At 44.0% G+C, this 20,468-nt stretch overlaps 1 protein-coding gene across 1 annotated transcript in view; it reads left to right on the top strand.

Annotated features, from left to right (window-relative positions):
• LOC124776113 (homeobox protein aristaless-like) overlaps nucleotides 1-20,468 on the top strand; it is a 372,638-nt gene that overhangs the window by 348,287 nt on the left and 3,883 nt on the right. The window contains exon 4 of the mRNA XM_047250955.1: nucleotides 18,999-19,331. Coding sequence (XP_047106911.1) covers nucleotides 18,999-19,331 — 333 coding nt within the window. The remainder of the gene's footprint in view (nucleotides 1-18,998; nucleotides 19,332-20,468) is intronic.

Below are 20,468 nucleotides of genomic sequence, written 5' to 3' on the forward strand. Positions count from 1 at the left end.
CAGCTTGCCGGCAGCGCACGCGCGCTGTCGCCACTCGCCCGCCGACCAGCCTATCATTGGGAGAGCGCTTGCTCTCCTCAGCCTTCACGGTCTCAAACTGTTACCACAGTCCAGGACTGACAAATGCCAAGATTATCTTCGGATGTTCCGTTTTTAGTAGTGTCACGACCAGTTCTGCATAAGCCCTACGCGAGACGTCAAAAATCCCGACTCTCAGGTACTCTTAATAGTTCGAAATACTCTCTCCTATGACAGTAATGTGTCCACTTCAAAACCACCTTTCGCAGTGCGGACCACAGCGAGACGTGCAGGAAGAGAGCCAAAGAGGCTCTGGAAAGTACCAACAGGGATGTGGAACGATGAACACTCCACAACTGTGGCCAACTGCGCTTGTTTTCTCGCTCGAGGATCCATGATGCCAACAGCTCGATGGAGATGGATCCACAGATAGTCGATTGGGTTTAAATGCAGGGAGTTTGCTGGACTGGGGAGTATGGTAAACTCATCCTGGTGCGGCTATGCAGGGGCATGTGGCCGGCATACCTCTCTCCCGGCCGTCATCACTTTTCGCGACGAGAGGCGCTACTTCTCAGTCAAGTAGGCCTTCAGTTGCCCTCAGGGCGACTGGGTGCAGCCCGCTAGCATACAGCGCTAGGCAGCTGCGGACGGTAAGGTATCCAGCCACTAACCAAGCTCGACAGCGCTTAACTCCGGTGGTCTGACAGGAACCGATGTTACCACCGTGGCAAGACCTTTGGCGCGGGCCGGCCGCTGTGACCGAGCGGTTCTAGGTGCTTCAGTCTGGAACAGCGCGACCACTACGGTCGCAGGTTCTAATGCTGGCCGGCCGGAGTGGCCGTGCGGTTCTAGGCGCTGCAGTCTGGAACCGAGCGACCACTACGGTCGCAGGCTCGAATCCTGCCTCGGGCATGGATGTGTGTTATGTCCTTAGGTTAGTTAGGCTTAATTAGTTCTAAGTTCTAGGCGACTGATGACCTCAGACGTTAAGTCGCATTGTGCTCAGAGCCATTTGAACCATTTTTTCTAATGCTGCCTCAAGCATGGATGTGTGTGATGTCCTTAGGTTAGGTAGGTTTAAGTTGTTCTGAGTTCTAGGGGACTGATGACCTCAAATGTAAAGTCCCATAGTGCTCAGAGTTATTTGAACTTTGACGCGGTGGTACGGGAACAGTTTACAAACTTCATTGTTTCAGAAAAGTTTCCACCCTTGGCCGAAAGCCTTCATACATGGCACTCAGGATGTCAGATAACTCTCTCCTTTTCCGCATTACGACAATGACCACACTATTGTGCACATCTCCTAACACGCTATGTTATGAGTGTAATGGCTATAAATGGGTATTGTTGGGGTCTGGGAGCATCCACTTTGCTTAAAATCTCGCAGATGCCCAAAAAGACTAGTAAAGATCTCCTCGTAGGACAGATGCGTGGGTTCTAGGGTACCACACACACTTCGAAAGTAACTCAGAATAGTTAACAGAATAATATATTACTCAGGTTTGCTAACTCTGGTTATAGCTATTGTAGTGTGCAGATTTAGTCTGTCTGTGCTGCGTTGCCTACATTTTTATAACTACAGTAAATAATGTGTCTGCACTAAAGTCGGAAGAAACATAATCGCGTGTCTTGATATACTATCCGAAGAACTGTTACAAACCAACACTATTCAGTTAAATATCTAGGTATATGGTCTCCGTTCACACACTACCTATTCACTGCTCTGTTTCTTCTGAAGACTAACCACTGTCTGTCTATCGACCACTGTTTCTACCTCACTCGACGACTTGAAGATTGGCAGACACACAAAAGTTCTGCAGGAATTCTCCAGCAAGACTTTGACCGACGTACAGATCGCAACTGACAACTTCTGCTCGTGCACGGTTACTTAAGCACGCCGGCTGCGGTGGTCTCGCGGTTCTAGGCGCTCAGTCCGGAACCGCGCGACTGCTACGGTCGCAGGTTCAAATCCTGCCTCGGGCATGGATGTGTGTGATGTCCTTAGGTTAGTTAGGTTTAAGTAGTTCTAAGTTCTAGGGGACTGATGTCCACAGATGTTAAGTCCCATAGTGCTCAGAGCCATTTGAACCATTTATGAACTTAAGCACGCGTCTCTCTTCCTGTTGGTGCTGCCGCTCCAGCGGGCGTGATTCTCCCGGGCTGCGAGATTAGTTTGCTCGCAGCGATATTTTTTCTGCGGATGGACGTCCACGGTGCCTTGGTATCAACTGTCGCAAACTCTTCCTGTGTGGTATTTCAGGATAAATGCTAATATTTTTGTATGTGTTACACTGATATGTACACACATCAGTGCGTTAATTGTTTCTCCTACGCATTGAAGTCGTCACAAATGTTCCTAATCGATGTTTTCTAGATGATAAAAAAAAAGGTTCAAATGGCTCTGACCAGTATGAGACTTAACATCTGAGGTCATCAGTCCCCTAGAACTTAGAACTGTGGTGTCACCGCCAGACACCACACTTGCTAGGTGGTAGCCTTTAAATCGGCCGCGGTCCGCTAGTATACATCGGACCCGCGTGTTGCCACTGTCAGTGATTGCAGACCGAGCGCCGCCACACGGCAGGTCTAGAGAGACGTCCTAGCACTCGCCCCAGTTGTACAGCCGACTTTGCTAGCGAAGCTCTCATTTGCCGAGACGATAGTTAGCATAGCCTTCAGCTACGTCATTTGCTACGACCTAGCAAGGCGCCATTACCAGTTAATATTGAGATTGTAAAACCTGTACCGTAAAGAGCGATGTACACCAATTGTGGATTAAAGTTAAGTATTCCAAGAGCTTCGTACTTTATTTATTAGACTCAACTCCTTTAACTGTTCCAGACCTCACGCCAGTCTGCGTGAGCTTAAACGCGTGCATTTCGGCCTCCTCTAGCAACACGGTGTTGGCTGTTCTGCCAACACATCAAGAACTACTTAAACCTAACTAACCTAAGGATATCACAAACATCCATGCCCGAGGCAGGATTCGAACCTGCGACCGTAGCAGTCGTGCGGTTCCAAACTGAAGCCCCTAGAACCGCTCGGCCACAGCGGCCGGCTCTAGATGATCGTAAATACACCATTAAGACAACTGCAGCTCTCAGTATCGACTAACTGTTTTGCGTCCACGCGTCCTTACTGCAACACTTGATCTGCTGTCCATAGGAAAACAATCATTAGTGGCTTTCTGCTGTCACAGGTATTCAGAGGTATGACCCAACCTAAAAACATACACCTGGTAATAGTTATAATTGCTTCAATTCTGATGTAATGTTTAGTGCAAAGTCCTCAGTCATCAAACACCTGTCGTCTGTGAGTGGTTACTGCACGTTGACGTCCAATTTGATGGTGGTGGCATTAATGCGACTGGACCATGTACAGTGCGTATTCAGTTCAGAAATGGTCGCGTAAATGAAAGTCCCGAAACGAGTTTATGAATGCACCGACGACAATAACCAAAAAATTAGAATAAGGTATGACAGGAGATCGCTATCAGCCGATGAATTAAAGGGACGTGTCAGGGCATGCCCGAAAATAATCAGCCGCGTGGGTTTCGTTATCGCCACGCCGGTTTGTGGTCATTGTTTCTGTTTCTCACTCCATCTCACCTACTGACTGGTATGGATTTTTCGTGGCAGGGCTATTAGTACAGCACTTGCGTTGGATGCAGTGACCGCACCGTCCGCTTGCTTAGTTCAAACTTTCCTTTATACTGAAAACAAAACGTGATAGGCACCTGACTTCTAGATGTGTGTTCAACGTCAGTCCGTCGACGTTCTCAGTTCTTTCAATAACTGGAAATACAACCGGGAAATATTTGATAGAATATGTACCTATTTCGAAACACAGTAAATACAAACAATTTGAATGAAACAATATGCCAGCTAGGTATATTAAGTAGTTACATTAACCAGGCTAAACATCGGCCTGTCTTGCGATTTAAAGTTTCGTTAGTACTCTTAATAAACGCAAAGCATACAATTTTTATCGTGCACTTTTTCTGCACATTTATTCTTTTAATGCACATTTGTTTTGTAGACAAGCATGTAAGTCATACATGTCAGCGATACTAATTAAAAATTCAGTTTTAGCTTTTTTGAAATGTCGCACTCTTTGTTAATTCTGCCGGGTTCCCGGGTTCGATTCCCGGCGGGGTCAGGGGTTTTTTCTGCCTCGTGATGACTGGGTGTTGTGTGATGACCTTAGGTTAGTTAGGTTTAAGTAGTTCTAAGTTCTAGGGGACTGATGACCATAGATGTTAAGTCCCATAGTGCTCAGAGCCATTTGAACCATTTGTTAATTCTGCACATGTGCAAATACACATATAACAGAGAATTTCCTTATACTGTTACAAATTAGAACGATAGACTGTATGGCATGGACATTGCGACTCTAATAGTTTCTCCGATCTTCTTCGTTTCCAAAAATTTGGAAATAGGTGCAAATTCCACTCCCGCTGTAACAGTGACAATATCTGCTGCAGGAAAAGGATTCTGCCTAAGGACACTGAGGCGCCCACGAATTTCACCTGCTTCACTGAATACTTTAAAAGATACGCAACATTCATGCGCTGAGTCAACTGAGGCCACTTCAAACATATTCAGAATGAATAACAATTTCCTGACGTTCCCAATTACTTTTTACCGTTTATAGTCGCCGAATAACGACACCAGTTTCTTTCTCGTTGAACCTTTTTCCGTAGTATTTCTAAGACAACTTCAACGGCATAACACTTATGGAACATGATCAAGTAGTATCTAAATAAGAGCACCACAAATCACTGCCCCGCCCGTCTGCCCTGTTATACCAAATGTAAGAAAACACATAACGCAGATATGGTCTTGCGTTTACCTATGAGCTTGAAGCCCATAAGTCTGTGTTCCACTTTTGTAGCAATCAGATAACTCGTAAAGATACTGAGACATTCACAAGGATATGTGACAGTCGAAAAAGTGAATTTCGTTTATGGCGAATATGGCCAAACTATTGAAGCAGCGGTGACGTTGTATGCTGAAGAGTACCCAGAAAGATCGTACCAAGCACTCACGATGTCTTTACAAACATTATGAAAAATGCTCTAGGAACTGGAAATGTGGAGAATAAAATACGCCAAAGAAAAGGAGATCAAATGACGAAAGAAATGAAAATAAACTTTTAGCAGCGGTAACACACAACGGAAATGTCGCCAAGAGAAACCTAGGAACCACGAGAGGCATCAACCGAACAAGTGTTTTCTTAAGAGAACATTGTGAGAACATTGGAACAGTCGTTCAGAAGCACAAAATGGTCTGCACATTCACCGAACTTAACACTCCTAAACTTTTACCTGCGGCGAAAATTAAAACAATGACTATTACGAAACGCCGACAACTCCCGAAGACATGAAAAGCCTTATAACAATAACCAGTGCCGCCGTTAAAAAATCACTCCGTCTTCAGGCCACAAGTAGCCCATCGGGGCCATCCGACTGCCGTGTCATCCTCAGCTCAGGATGCGGGTAGGAGGGGAGATTTCAAGCCCCTGTTTCCTGAAAACTGGATCTGGCGACACTGCCTTAATCGTAGGGCTGTTGAAAAAAGAAAAAAAAATCAAATGGCTCTGAGCACTATGGGACTTAACATCTGTGGTCATCAGTCCCCTAGAACTTAGAACTACTTAAACCTAACTAACCTAAGGACATCACACACATCCATGCCCGAGGCAGGATTCGGACCTGCGACCGTAGCGGTCACGCGGTTCCAGACTGAAACGCCTAGAACCGCACGGCCGCACCGGCCGGCTGGCTGTTGCAAATCACATGTATTCATTACTGGCTAACGATTATTCCACGAACCTCCAAGTACCGTTTCGTTAATGCCTGAAACGTTTCATTACTGGCATGTCTTCTTCCCCGCTCGCAGTTCCTGCACCGACTCGGGTCTAGTCGGTTGTTTCCGTGCTCTTCAAAATCGTTTCCTCACTGGGCTCTGAGTACAGGAAACGTTTGGCTACTCGTCTGTCTTCTTTTCCAGCATGTTTGTGCCGACTCATTAGCTTTCGTATTCCTCGAGTTTCTTTTCCTCAGGGGAACAGGTCGTCAGTGACACGGAGTAGAGGGAAATTATGTATAAAGGTCATGGAACATTTTAAAATATCAATGTACATAAACGTCAACGGCCGTACCGCAGTGGTAAGACCGGTTCCCGTCGGATCACTGAAGTTACATCTACATCTACATCTACATGGATACTCTTCAAATCACATTTAAGTGGCTGACAGAGCGTTCATCGAATCACCTTCACAATTCTCTATTATTCCAATCTCGTATAGCGCGCGGAAAGAATGAACACCTATATATTTCCGTATGAGCTCTGATTTCCCTTGTTTTGTCCTGGTGATCGTTTCTCCCTATGCAGGTTGCTGTCAACAAAATATTTTCGCTTTCGGAGGAGAAAGTTGGTGATTGGAAATTCGTGAGAAGATTCCGTCGCAACGAAAAACGCCTTTCTTAAAACTATTTCCAGCCCAAATCCTGTATCATTTCTGTGACACTCTCTCCCATATTTCGCGATAATACAAAACATGTTGCCTTCATTTGAACTTTTTCGATGTACACCGCACAGCAATATTCTAAAAGAGGATGGACAAGCGTAGTGTAGGCAACCTCCCTAGTAGATCTGTTACATTTTCTAAGTGTTCTGGCAATAAAACGCAGTCATTGATTAGCCATCCCCACAACATTTTCTGTGTTCCCTCCAATTTAAGTTGTTCCTAATTGTAATACCTAGTTATTTAGTTGAATTTACGGCTTTTAGATTATACTGATTTATCGTGTAACTGAACTTTAACGAGTTACTCTTAGCATTCATGTGGATGACCTCACACTTTTCCTTACTCAATGTCAACTACCACATTTTGCACCATTCAGATATTTTTTTCTAAATCGTTTTGCAGTTTGTTTTCATCTTCTGATGACTTTATTAGTCGATAAACGACAGCGTCATCTGCAAACAACCGAAGACGGCTGCTCAAATTGTCTCCCACTTCGTCTATGTAGATAAGGAACAGTAAAGAGCCTATAACACTACCTTGCGGAACACCAGAAATCACTTCTGTTTTACTCGATGACTTTCTGTCAATTACTACGAACTGTGACCTCTCTGACAGGAAATCACAAATCCAAACTGAGACCATATTCCATAAGCACGCAATTTCACTACGAGCCGCTTGTGTGGTACAGTGTCAAAAGCCTTCCGGGAATCCCGAAATAGGGAATCTACCTGAAATCCCTTGTCAATACCGCTCAACGCTTCATGTGAATAAAGAACTAGTTGTGTTTCGCAGGAACTATGTTTTCTAAACCCATGATGACTGTGTGTCAATAGACCGTTTTCTTCGAGGTAATTCATAATGTTCGAACACAATATATGTTCTAAAATCCTGCTGCATATCGATGGTAAAGATATGTGCCTGTAATTTAGTAGATTACTCCTACTACTTTTTTGAATATTGGTGTGACCTGTGCAACTTTCCAGTTTTTGGGTAGGGATCTTTCGTCGAGCGTAAGGTTCTTTAGGACTGTTAAGAATGGAGCTAACGCATCAGCATACTCTGAACGGAACCTAACTGCTATACAGTCTGGACCAGGAGACTTGTTTTTATTAAGTGATTTAAGTTGCTTCACTACTTCGAGGACATTTACTTCTACGTTATTCATGTTGCTAGCTGTTCTCGATTCGAATTCTGGAATATTTACTTCGTCTTCTTTTGTGAAGGTATTTCGGAAGGCTGTGTTTAGTAAATCTGTTTTGGCAGCACTGTCTTCGATAGTCTCTCCATTGCTATCGTGCAGAGAAGGCATTGATTATTTCTTGCTGCTAACATATTTCACATACGGCCAGAATCTCTTTGGATTTTCCGTTACGGACTGTTCGTCTTGGCTAACACATGGTTGGGTGACCATCCGGGCTGTCAAGCGCTGTTGGCATGCGGGGCGTACTCAGCCATTGTGAGGCAAAGTAAGGTTCTCCTGCACTGAGAAGCAGCAGCTCAGATCACGAAAACTGACAACGTCCGCGAGAGCGGTATGCTGACCACACGCCCCTCCACATCAACATCCAGTGACACCTATCGCCTGAGGACGACAGGGCGGTCGGTCGGTACCATTGGGCCTTCCCATGTCTGTTCGTACGGAGAGAGAGAGAGAGAGAGAGAGAGAGAGAGAGAGAGAGAGAGAGAGAGAGAGAGAGGGAGGGAGGGAGAGAGTGAGAGAGTGAGAGAGAGTAGATTAGGTAAATGGCTAAGCATAACGTAACAAGACCGTCGTGCAGGGAAGATAATTTGGGAACCCGCCGACATGGGGGCCACTGGCCGTATCTGCTGATAATGGCGGGTGTCCAGGCAGAGAAAGCATTAAGCACTTTGTGTGCTAGAATTTGCCCGTTGTCAGTCGGTAGTGAATTTGCAAAGAGCCTTCCGATGCACGTTTCGGGGAAAGTTAACGTGCTCTGTTCCGCTCTGTGCTTTGACCGGCAAGAGAGTCTACGGACCCTTCTTCTTCTCTCAGAGAACTGCCAGTGGTATCACCTGTCTCGGTATGGTGCAATAATTATGGATCGTCGCGCAGTTCGGAACTGATAACGTGTGTCATCTTTCAGCAAGATGGCGCCCTCTACATTTTCACAACAGTGTATACGAAGTTGCCTGAGAGAGACGTTGTCACTGCGCCAGACAATCCGTGTTGCATCCACTGACCTGGCGTTACTCGAATGGCCGCCACGGCTACCGGTCTTTAAGCTTTGCGATTTTTCCTTGTGCGGTTACGTCAAGGACAGCGATGTTCCAGCTCTACCACCTCGAAGAGTTGCGACACCGCCTCGCAGCATCTATTCTTACTGTCACTACGAGTTAGATGTATGACGTGCGACCTAGTGTGGGAACACAGAACATTTATAAACAGCTCGTTACGTTATTATTTGTCCTTTACCAGTACCTATTTTTTGAAATGTTTCATGGACTTCATAATTACGCTGCACCGAATGTATTTTGTCACTCGTCTTATTTTTCTTCCCGCGTGACATTCGTGCCCGACGCGGACGGAGTCGGCATTATTCATAAACCTGCAGTTCCACACGCCATTGTTTCCGCCGTCCAGTATATCGCCGGCTGTTTCGACAGGCCATAGCGTTGTACGGCGATACGTAACAGGGCTATGGCAAACAGCCGAACACAGGTACTGCGGTCCGACGGCCCTGTAGTGTCGCAGTGGCGTGCCGCTGCAGAGGCCAGCCGCCATACGGTAGGATTATGGGCTACGTCAGTTGGATTTTGTTTTGCAAAGACAACGACTTCAACTCTTGCTACTTCAGCTGTTACCGTTAATACTGAAACATCCCCATAGAAAAATTTATAAATTTCAGTGCTGGAAAACCTCTACGTTATTTGAGTTTCAAACAGCTGAGCAAAACTGAACGTTCTCAGACATTTATCTCTTTACTTAATCTGAACTGACAAACAATACTTTTTTTTAGCGCAACGCAATCTCACTTTCAATTATCCCTACAGAAGAATGGCCCTGATTAAGAACAACCTATACCTTACATGAATCACTTACCTCACAAAAATCCTCGTTACTAAAACTACTGCAATACTGCGAGCGCCAATACTGCCACCTAAATAAAAGATTCTAACTACTGAAGGCACTGACTACTGACAGACATAGTTAGCAAATGAAAGATTTTGATAGAGAACAAACAATGTATTTACCTTAATAGTGTTCAAAAGTAACGCGCAGTTGGTGAGCCGCCAGCAGTTTGTAAGACTGGATGTCATGAACTGATATATATATATATATATATATATATATATATATATATATATATATATATATATATATATATTCTTACAAATTTCCTTTTTCTGCTTTTTCTGACGGACACACGTCCAGATCGTCCGCTCTCAAAACTCTGCCATCTCTCTCCACATCCACCACTGCTGGCGGCTCACCTCCAACTGCGCAACGCTACGCACTGGTAACATCCAACTGCCCAACACTACATCAGCGAATATTCCAACTATGCCAACCAGCCACAGATTGCACACAGCACAGTCAGTGGTTTTCATACAGAGCACTACGTGGCGATTCCAACATAAAAATCCAAATAGCCTACTTACAATATAAGTTCAGCCATGGTGATCGTTCATCAGAATGTTGAAGAGGAAAAGCTGTTCACGAAGAGAACTCACTCATATAGAGTAACCACGAGCACATTTATAAGTACAACTTGCCAGGATTGCGAAGACGTATTTACATACAATGGCTACATCAGTAAAAGTTGTGAGTAATGAATGTTTTGTAGCGTAGATGTGTATATTTCGACAATATCGAATGTATACGGTGCAAAACTGAGTCGTTACTTTTACAACCATACTTAGAAGACGCTATTACTATTCTGGACTGTCCGGATAACATTTTAAAATTCTTAGATACTGCCGCGATTTCTTTATTTGGCGTATAGCATGGCGAATGCAATTATGTAATTATACACCTAATATATTTCTACAAATTATAATTAAATACACACTCCATTCACATCAATGCGAGCACCGCCTATTACGACGTCAATTTGCTATAAATGTCAGGTGGCAGCACTAGCAGTGGAGGGTCTACAAAGCGTGTCAGGGAGAGGTGGGGAGGGGGGGTAAGACATTAAGTCGTTGTCGCCATGCAGAAACTGAGCGATTTATCTGACGTTCAGAAGGGCATCATCACTGGATTTCGGGACAACGTTCAAAGCATTTCCGAAACGGCTATGTTTGTAAACATTTCGCTTGCCGCCATGGTCAAAGTATACCGTGTATGGCAAATTGGCGCTATCCAATACTAGCACAAAGGCAACTGTGGTGCACCGCGGCCCACAGATGACAGGGGCCAATGAGGTTGTAGAGATGTGTACGGGCGAATAGAGGTGCAATTGTTGAGCAGTGGACCACCCAGATGAACCAAGGGCCTCAACGACTGTTCAGCGGACGTTGCTGCGTATGGGCCTCCGCAGTAGGCGTCTAATTCATGAATCAAAGCTGACTGCTGTTCATCGAAGGCTAGAATATGCAAGCCAGTAACCGGACGTCTAATGAGTAGCGCCATGTGGTCTCCGCAGATGAATCACGTTTTGTGCTTCATCGGACAGGTGGCCATTGAATCGTCAGATCTTCAGTAGGGACCAAGTTGGAGCCGTGTGGTCTGGGGAATTTCGTGGGATTTTCTGGTGATCTCGTCATTCTGGAAGGCACAGTGGGTCAACACAAGTAAGCATCTGTTGTTGGGGAGTATATCCACCCCTGCATACGGTTTATTCTTTCTTGGTATAATGGCATCTATCAGCACGGTAATGCAACGTGTCACACAGCTCTCAGTGAATATGCATGGTTAGAAGAGCAGCAGGAAGAGTTTACGGTACTTCCCTGGCCTCCAATCTAGACTCTGTGGGACTATCTCGACCTTGCTGCTCGCGCCATGGATCTTCAACTGAGAAACCTAGCATAGCTGGTTACGACAGTTGCATCCCTGCTGGTATCTTCCGAAACGTCATGCATGTTTCGCAGTGGTCCGCCCTGCAAAAAGTGGTTATTCGCGGCTATGACTGGTGGTCTCATTAATGTGACTGGTTGATGGTATGAAAGTTCACATCAAAAACAGAATTGCTGAAATCACAAGTGTCACCAACAAAGAGTCACACTTCTTATGTATTCGATTCCATAGCGGCCCACAGTCAAACACTCAGGTCACTGGCCAGAGAATGACCTTAACGGGTGTTCTGGTGTAATGTGGCAGATGGTATCTGCTTGCACCCACGGACATACCGCTGAAACTACATTTTCCGTCGGCAGAACCAGGCAAGTTTAAAGCCATGCGGGGCCCGTAGCACTGATAAACTGTGGGCCGCTATTCGTCAATATGTTTTTAGTTCCATACAACATGTGATGGTAACGTCTAGTAAGATTTTATTTCACTACTTTGGGTGCCAACAGATGATACGCATTTTGAGTTTTGAACCATTATTTGGCCATTATCTGACCAAAGACACTAAAATTACGACACGTATGACTTTTCCAAGTTCGGTTCACATAGTAAGGAAAGAAACATTGTTTAAACAAGTAAATAGTTCAATGTTTTTGTTACGTTTCCTCTACCAACACGAACATTGTTAAGTGGCTAGTCAGATCACGAAGGTAACTTCTGTCTTGAGTGGTTTTCAGCCGGTAATCCTCAATTATCTAGGAACTGGTGGACAGTGCAAGTGTTTTTGGATTGAGTTACGCTTTACGTAAACAGGAAGGACAAGGAAAAAGTTTAGAATTCAACACTAATACATACATAGATAGATTTGAACATTCATATACACACCTATACATTGAACCTTTGTTCACCTTATTTCCATAAAACACACGCAGGATATTTATACAAAGCAAACATGAATGTATCGGATTCGGCATCTCTGCAATTTGTGTGACGTGTCCCTTGGATCTCGTAAGGAGCTAGCCCGTTGCTTCAAAAGCTGAAATATCTGCACAGAAGAAAGAGTCGTGTCATAATCTACGTAACAATATTACACAGTGAAACGTCGTGTCACACCTGATAGGAAACCTTGAGCTATATTGTGCCTAGCGGTGCAAGTTCTAAAATTAACATCCGATGGGCTGGTGGCTGGGGGAGGGGCGGGGGGGAAGGGGGGCTGGACACAATGGCGATTTCAATGGGACCAAGATGAAATCATTCATGAAAACTTTACACAAACCCGTTCTACACGGAGCTACTGTAAAGGAACAATGTAAGCGAATTTAAAATAATTAGAAGTACATTAAACAGGACTGCTCCCACCTTAATTAGAACGAATAGCTGCCAGACTTTGGAAGTGTTCCGCTTGTTCCATTTCGCTTAACGGCCTGTGCCGTATATTGCAAGGGTATTTCAACAAACAGTTTTTACTTTTTTCGTTTTATTTATTTACACACACCGAACTCTCCTTGCTTACTAGGCAGGAATGCCGAGCATTACACTACTGCAGCACTGTGACTAACATTACTGCACGGACTACCCCATAATAATAATAACAGGTATAGTAATGCATAAGTGAATTTTAGAAACGTCCTCGTTATGTTATTGCCGAATGTGGGTAGCGACGGCTAAAAGAAACAACTGTACAGAAGGAATCAACGTGCAGAACAAGTTGACTAGTTAGAGGAAGAGCGAAAATAATAGGATAAGGTTAGCAGAGGACGTGGTGAAACTTCCCCTTTGTATGTAAAGAATGCTGGAAAAATCTTACGTTATTTGATTTTCAAACAGCAAAGCAAAACTAAGCGTACTTAGACAGTTATCTCTTTACTTATTCTGATCATCACTAAACTGACACACAATACTTTTAGCTCAACGCCATCTGACTTTCAATAATCCCTACAAAAGAATGGCCCTGACTAACAATAACCTATACCTTTCATGAATCACTTACCTCACAAAAATCTTCGTTACTCGAACTACTGCAATACAACGAGCGCCAATACTGCCAGCTAAATAAAAGATTCTAACTACTGAAGGCATTAACTACTGATAGGCATAGTTAGCAAATGAAAGATGATAGAGAGAATGATAGAGAAGAAACAATGTATTTTCCATAATAGCGTTCAAAAGTATATATATATATATATATATAATTTTGTGACATTCAATTAAACAAATTTCCTTTTCCTGAAGGACACACGTCCAGATCGTCCGCTCAAAACTCTGGCATCTCTCTGTCCACATCCACCACTGCCGGCGGCTCACCTCCAACTGCCTAACACTACGCACTGTTCACATCCAACTGCCCAACACTACACAAGCGAATATTCCAACAATGAGTCCAACCAGCTACAGACTGCACACAGCGCAGTCAGCGATTTTCATACAGAGCACTACGTGGAGTTACCAACATAAAAACCCAAACAGCCTACTTACAGTGGGAAGAAGGAAACAAAAATAGAAGGGAATGAGAAAAATATGGATTGCTTCATAGTGTGACAGAGTTACTGGTTCATTATTGGACAAACAGAGAACAGTTGGAATATGCCGAGAGAGCAACTACGCCGATGACAAAACAAAAAACTTTAAACTCTCTTGAATTTTTTTCCACAGTCGTATGCATAGGCTTCCGCAGAAATTTTTCAAAGACTGGGCAAAACTCTAAAATTGCAGTTTTTTATATAATTGATTCAGTGAGTTTGAAAATATCTCATGGCCAAGAACTAGATTTGATAAAAAATACGCTATTTACTTATTCTTTTTAAGTTAGTTTAATACATACGTGATAAGCAGCTTTCAATATCAATACGAAATATATATGTTATTAAGAGGAATATAGATTTCACATCTTTCATTCACTTATCTAAAATTACGCCGTCATATGATTAAAACGAGTATACTAACAGTTTATGGAATATGCGGGTTGTTCGGAAAGTAAGCAGCGATCCGTCGCGAAATGAAAACCAGTGAGAATCAAAACTGTTTTCTTTGCGCATTTAGCTACGCCTTCCAGGTACTTCTCTACATAGTCGCCGCTCCGACTTAGACATTTGTCGGAGCGTTATACCAAATTTCCAACACCATCGTCAATATGCAGCCGCCTGTGCTTTCCAGTAATTTTGTACACTGGTAGCCTCCGCCCAAATGCTGTCTTCGTATCCAGTGTTTCATGTGAACAGAGATGATACTCAGGACGAGCCTAATTAGGGCTGTGTTGTGGATGATCGAACACTTCCCATCGAAAACGCTGCAGGAGCGTCTTCACTGCCCCTGCAGAATGCGGCTGAGAATTGCCATGAAGAAGGAAGTGCGTGGCAGTTGTGTTAGGTGGGCTGCATTCATTAACGCGAAGCCTCTCAGCGGACCCTCCTACTTGGCGGGAGACATCGTTGTTCTGGGCACCTTTACTCGCTCACAACTGGAAAGAGCGTCTTGATGCTATCGACTGGCATACTGGAGACACTGCCCAAGACGTCTGTGAAAAGCCTCGCCTGATTTTCACAGTGGTTTCCATTTCGCGACTGATCGCTCCTCACTTTCCTAATAGCCCTCGTATAAAGCTTGAAAGTATTTAGCAAGAAATTCATATTCTGCAGACAACAAATTTGAAACTGAAACTAAAAATCAGAGCGATTGAAAAAGAACCCTGTAGGATCCAACTAACAATGACCCATTAGCACTCCACGAAGTGTGGAAACGGGGAATAAACTTTGAAACAGTCTTATTCAACGTAAATGCCATCTACAAAACAGCGTTCGCTTACAATATTTCACGTCTTAATTGATTTGTTGGATTACTTTCATGCTTTCTATTTTTTAATGTTGGCTGCGACAACTAAAGTTGAACAAAATGCTTTTTGGAATCTACGTTTCCTGGGTTTGTTAAGTTAAGTGTAGCTCAGGGCCAGTACAGGACTACTGAGTTGAGAACGACTCTATTCTTGGGAGGACATCGTTTCAACCTTGAAATCTGACACTTCTCGTAGCGTAGAAAACTCATGTTTTTGTTTCAATTGATGTGTTTTGGTTCATAGATTATGCAAAGATGTGCGCACTGACAATATAACATGGCTATGTTCTGCGTCTACCGCAATAGCTTCGCGGTGTGAAACTGAATGCAGAACAGTAAGCGAACACGGGTCTTTTTCACACACAGAAAATTGATAAACTTCCGTTGTGCGTTCGTTGGGAAGCAAGGGCTGGTGGCGTTCTCGTGGGTATTGGAAACGGTTGGTGGGCACGTGTATACCGCTTCCATGTTAACACTGTCTAGAAATATGCGTGTCAAGATGTTGGACCGGTCCATTCCTGTAGCTCGGAACTGGCTGTTAGAGAATCTAAACAGTGAAGAAGCAATGGCAGAAATAAAAATTCTGGGTGAATGGATATGAAGGACAACAATCGCTGATGACTTTGATATCCTCAATAAATGTGAAGAACGACTACAAGATGTGTTGCATGGAATGAAAAATCTTTAGATTACAGGATATGCACTGAATGTAAACCGGAAAAAGACAATGAGATGTAGCAAAATGAGATGTAACAAAATAACCAATGACTGACGAAGAAGGGGCGACATAAAAAGCAGACAAGCAAACGCAAAGAGGGCATTCCTGGCCAATAGAAGTTTATCGGTATCAAACATATGCCTTAATTCGTGGAAGAGATTTCCGAGAACGTGCGTCTATAGCACAGTATTGTATGGTAGTGAATCACCATCAATGGGAAAACCAGAACGGAAGAGAATCGAAGCGTTTGAGATCAGGTGCTACACATGTTGATAATTAGGTGGACTGATGAGGAAATAAATGGGGAGGTTTACCACAGAATCGGCGAGGAAAGGAATATATGGAGAACACTGTCTAAAAGAAAGGTTCGGACAATGTCCCCCCCCCCCCCCCATCCTTCCCCCTTTGTTGCGGGCGCGACGCCTATGGTCACATAGATGAACTGGAAAATTTTTAGCCGTGCTTTGTTGATAACGTAAAGCAAACAATATCCATCGACATTACTGTGGCACCAGATCACAGAACTGAACGACGTACCACAAAGGGACAAAACGTATAAATAAAACTCTTCTTCCCAGACGTGAGAAGAAAAAAAGGGTTTATAATGTAGAATTACGACGAAAGCATTCTACAGACGTTAGAAAGAGCATAGAATGTTTTTCACAAAGACCTATTGTATCCACTGCTTTAAAAATACATCACAATCATGCTCACACAGCCCGAAACATTAACTGCTAACTATTAATTCTGCCCAAAAAACTGGACTGAGCTGCTACGGGACCCCGACAGCGAGCGGGCTGAAGCAACGTGCTAGGCATGTGCCACATGAGTAAACCACACGTGAATGGAATGGGCCTGGATTATTTTCTGTGACACTAGGGTAAGTCGTAGGTACGATACGATTGGATATTGCAGTGCCTGTGTTATTCCAAATTACGATTCAATGTTCCTACGGACACGAATGCGTGTCTAAAGGAACAGGCGCTGCGGCGACTATAGCCGTTATGAAATACGTGTGATGTATTCGCAGACGCGAATATGGACAACCATCAGCTGTATAACGGAATGATGGCAGTAATGGAATGATGACAATGACCGGGACTCGAACTCGGTTTTCCCCCTCACCGCGAGCGGTCGCCTTACCATTAGGCTATCCGAGCTCGACTCGCGGCCAAAGCCAAACTTCCATATGTCGTCAACAATGCGTCCACAACCTATAATTGTTCATCAGTTATGTATATTCCAGTACAGGGGAGGCATCTTGCTTGAAAGTTGCTTGCCCGCTGTCCGCGGATAAATACGATCCTGCAATGCCTGTGTTTTTCCGAATTTCGATAAAATGTTCCTTTTGACTTGTTTGTAAACGATTTTGAAGTAAAATGTCTCGTCTGTACAGAAATATACGTAATGGAGGTACTGGTACAGGTTGTAGACACATGGTTGAAGATATACGGAAGTTTTGCTGTGGCCGTGAGTCATGCTCGGATAGTCTAATAGTAATGTGACAGCTCGCGATAAGCGGAAAATCCGGGTTCGAATGCCGGTACGGCACATATCTTCGTTGTCATCATTCCACCATACAGATGATGGTCGTTGATATTCACAACTGCGAATACATTTCATGTAAGACGTAGGTACGTACTGGCGAGAAGTCTTTCCAACTTTAGTCGATATTAACACTTTATCAAAGTACGTACCATTTTGATAATGGCCATTGAAGCTTTGCTGTCACTTTTACGGTAGCTTTCGCTTGAGTGAACGTTTATTTATACGTGCATAAAGTAGCTCAACCCACTGAAAATGCTGTCGATTCTGAAATAAACGCAGTTAGTCATTTGTTAAAAGTGAAAGCTGCCGAAATTTTATATCATCGAAATGTACGGAGAAAAAGCCATCAGCGCTGGAATGGCTAGAAAATGGTGTAGAATATGTAAAGATGACCGACCAAAGGTCCACGATGAGAAACGAAGTGAGCGAGAGTCCGTTATTACTGATGACCTAGTGCAGAAAACTGTAAAAAATTCGAGAAACAGAACCTACCTCATTTCTTATTATCTCGCCCCCTTCCCTCATATTTCAAGATGTTGCCAAATTGTAAACTGGAGATAAAAAATGAATTGTTCAAGATACACCGGAATCGAAACAACAGTACTTGGAATGGAGACAGTCAACATTCCCCAAGAAAGAGAGGTTCCATCAAACAATTTGGTCACGAAACATCACGTTCACTGTGTTTTTGGAAAGGTAGGAAGATTTGTTTATCGTTTTTTTGCCTTGGGGTAGCTCAGACAATACAGATAGATATTGTGAGATCATACAGAAATTGCGCCATGAAAAAAGCGTTGTATGCTCAGGAGAGAGCACGTTTTGCAGCACGACAATACCCGTCCTCATGATCTCATCGAGTCATATGGTTAGCAACAAGCTGGTCCTCTTCCATATAGCCCTGACCTAACGCCAAGGGACTGTCATTTTTTCTTGCACCTCTAAAGCCATCTTGCCTGCTTGCGCTGCGAAGAAGGTGACGGTGTCGAAACGGCAGTACAGGACTCGTTAAAAAATGAGACAATTTCTATGAGGATTGTTTTCAGAAGCTAAACATACGATACGATAAGCGCCTTAATATAAGGGGATATTATGTGGAGAAGTAGATTAAGTTCCAAGGTGTAAAAATGAAGTTATTGTAATACTGTTCTTTTTTGAAAACACACCTCGTAGTTCCTTGGTTTTTAAATACGGAGGGGCTTCGGGACATGGTCTGTCTCTTTATCCATTTGTCGACAGTTTTTGACCTGGGAGCAAAAGGTTGTTCTGAATCTGATTGAGTTGGGGGTCTTCCTGAAAATGCGTTCATATTCTATATTACTATTTACCTATGTACGACGTCAGTTCACCTGTGGCGTTGCTAAGTGTCGTCTGGCGGCGGTGTTGCAGGTGTGGTTCCAGAACCGGCGCGCCAAGTGGCGCAAGCAGGAGAAGGTGGGCCCGCAGGCGCACCCCTACTCGCCGCTGCAGGCCTACGGCGCGCCGCCGCCGGCCGCCGTCGTCGCGCCGACGCTGCCCAACCCGTTCGCGCACCTCGGCTTCGGGCTGCGCAAGCCGGCCTTCGACTCTGCGGGCGCCTTCCGCTACCAGCTGGCTGCCTACCTGCCGCCCCCGCACTTCCGACCGGCGCCGCCCCCGCCGCCCCACGGCCCGCCGCCGCTGCTAGCGCCCGCGGGGCTCGGCCCACTCGGCTACCACCACGCCACTGCAGGTTCCTTCCAGGTCCGTGCCTCCCACCAGAGACTGCTTTGCCACCACGCATCAGATGCACACAACGGGCAGCTTACCCCGCATATACAGTAGGCCAGTGGTTCCCAAGCTTTCTTAGATCATTACCCCTGAGTGCAATCAAACGTTGTTGGTACGCCCCCCCCCCCCCCAACTCCATCTGTTGTCCCCCCTCCGTCCCACAATATCGTAAACTTTAGCACATAACAAAACTTTACTTGGAATACTTCTATTTTTAAAATGATGAAAGATGAATGATATTTAGTGTGTGTGTGTGCGTAAAATGAATGAGGAAGGAATTCTAGGTGCATCACAAGTGCTTCCCTCAACTCCTTCTTAGATAAAAAAGCTAACTACCCACAGTAGGGGTACACACGAGTTAAAAACATACTTCTCCTGCAATACTACTAGTCCCCATTGCGGAACTTGCTTGACCTTGACACTACAAGCCCATTTAAAATCAACCAAGTGAGAATGTGTGCACTATTCTCACTGTTCGTAAATCACTTGATTGCTGCACTCCTTTTTTTTTTTTGTGAACTGGCAGAAATTGGAAGACTTCAGGCTGTTAATGCTTTGTATCTGACTGCAGCTGCTAACATTTTTACAAACGATTCCTTAACGATAAGTGAACCATTTGTATCATAATTTTACTAGAAATAATATCCATTTCTGTTCATAATGTCCAGTTTTTAAGCAGGTAATGAAACAGTATCAAAAGGCATAATGTATTAGAAAACGTTGCTTAAAGGTAAATAGCTTGTAGTGAATCACGTATTAACATTCTACCGTCTCAAAATCTTCATGATTCTACACCTCAGAGCGAATATTCAAATTAAATATTAAAAGATGTTCGTACATTTTCCTGTATAGTTAGAACAACTTTACCTGTTGATTGAATTGTTACTTGCTTCCATAAATCTTTTGCTTCAAACAAATGCTACATAATATTTTAAAATTATAATAAAGAAACGTTTACTGGAAGTATTACAGGTCAGATGAAAACAAACTGAACAGTATCCCAGAAGTCGTCTGCAAATGTATGCCGTCACGAGTCAGCAGACTAATATGTAGGTTTCAGTACAATAATGCCATGTGCGGTCTGTGCCGTCTATGGTCTAAGGCAAACAA

Source organism: Schistocerca piceifrons, chromosome 2 (genome assembly GCF_021461385.2).
Source record: "Schistocerca piceifrons isolate TAMUIC-IGC-003096 chromosome 2, iqSchPice1.1, whole genome shotgun sequence".
Taxonomy (NCBI): Eukaryota; Metazoa; Arthropoda; class Insecta; order Orthoptera; family Acrididae; genus Schistocerca; species Schistocerca piceifrons.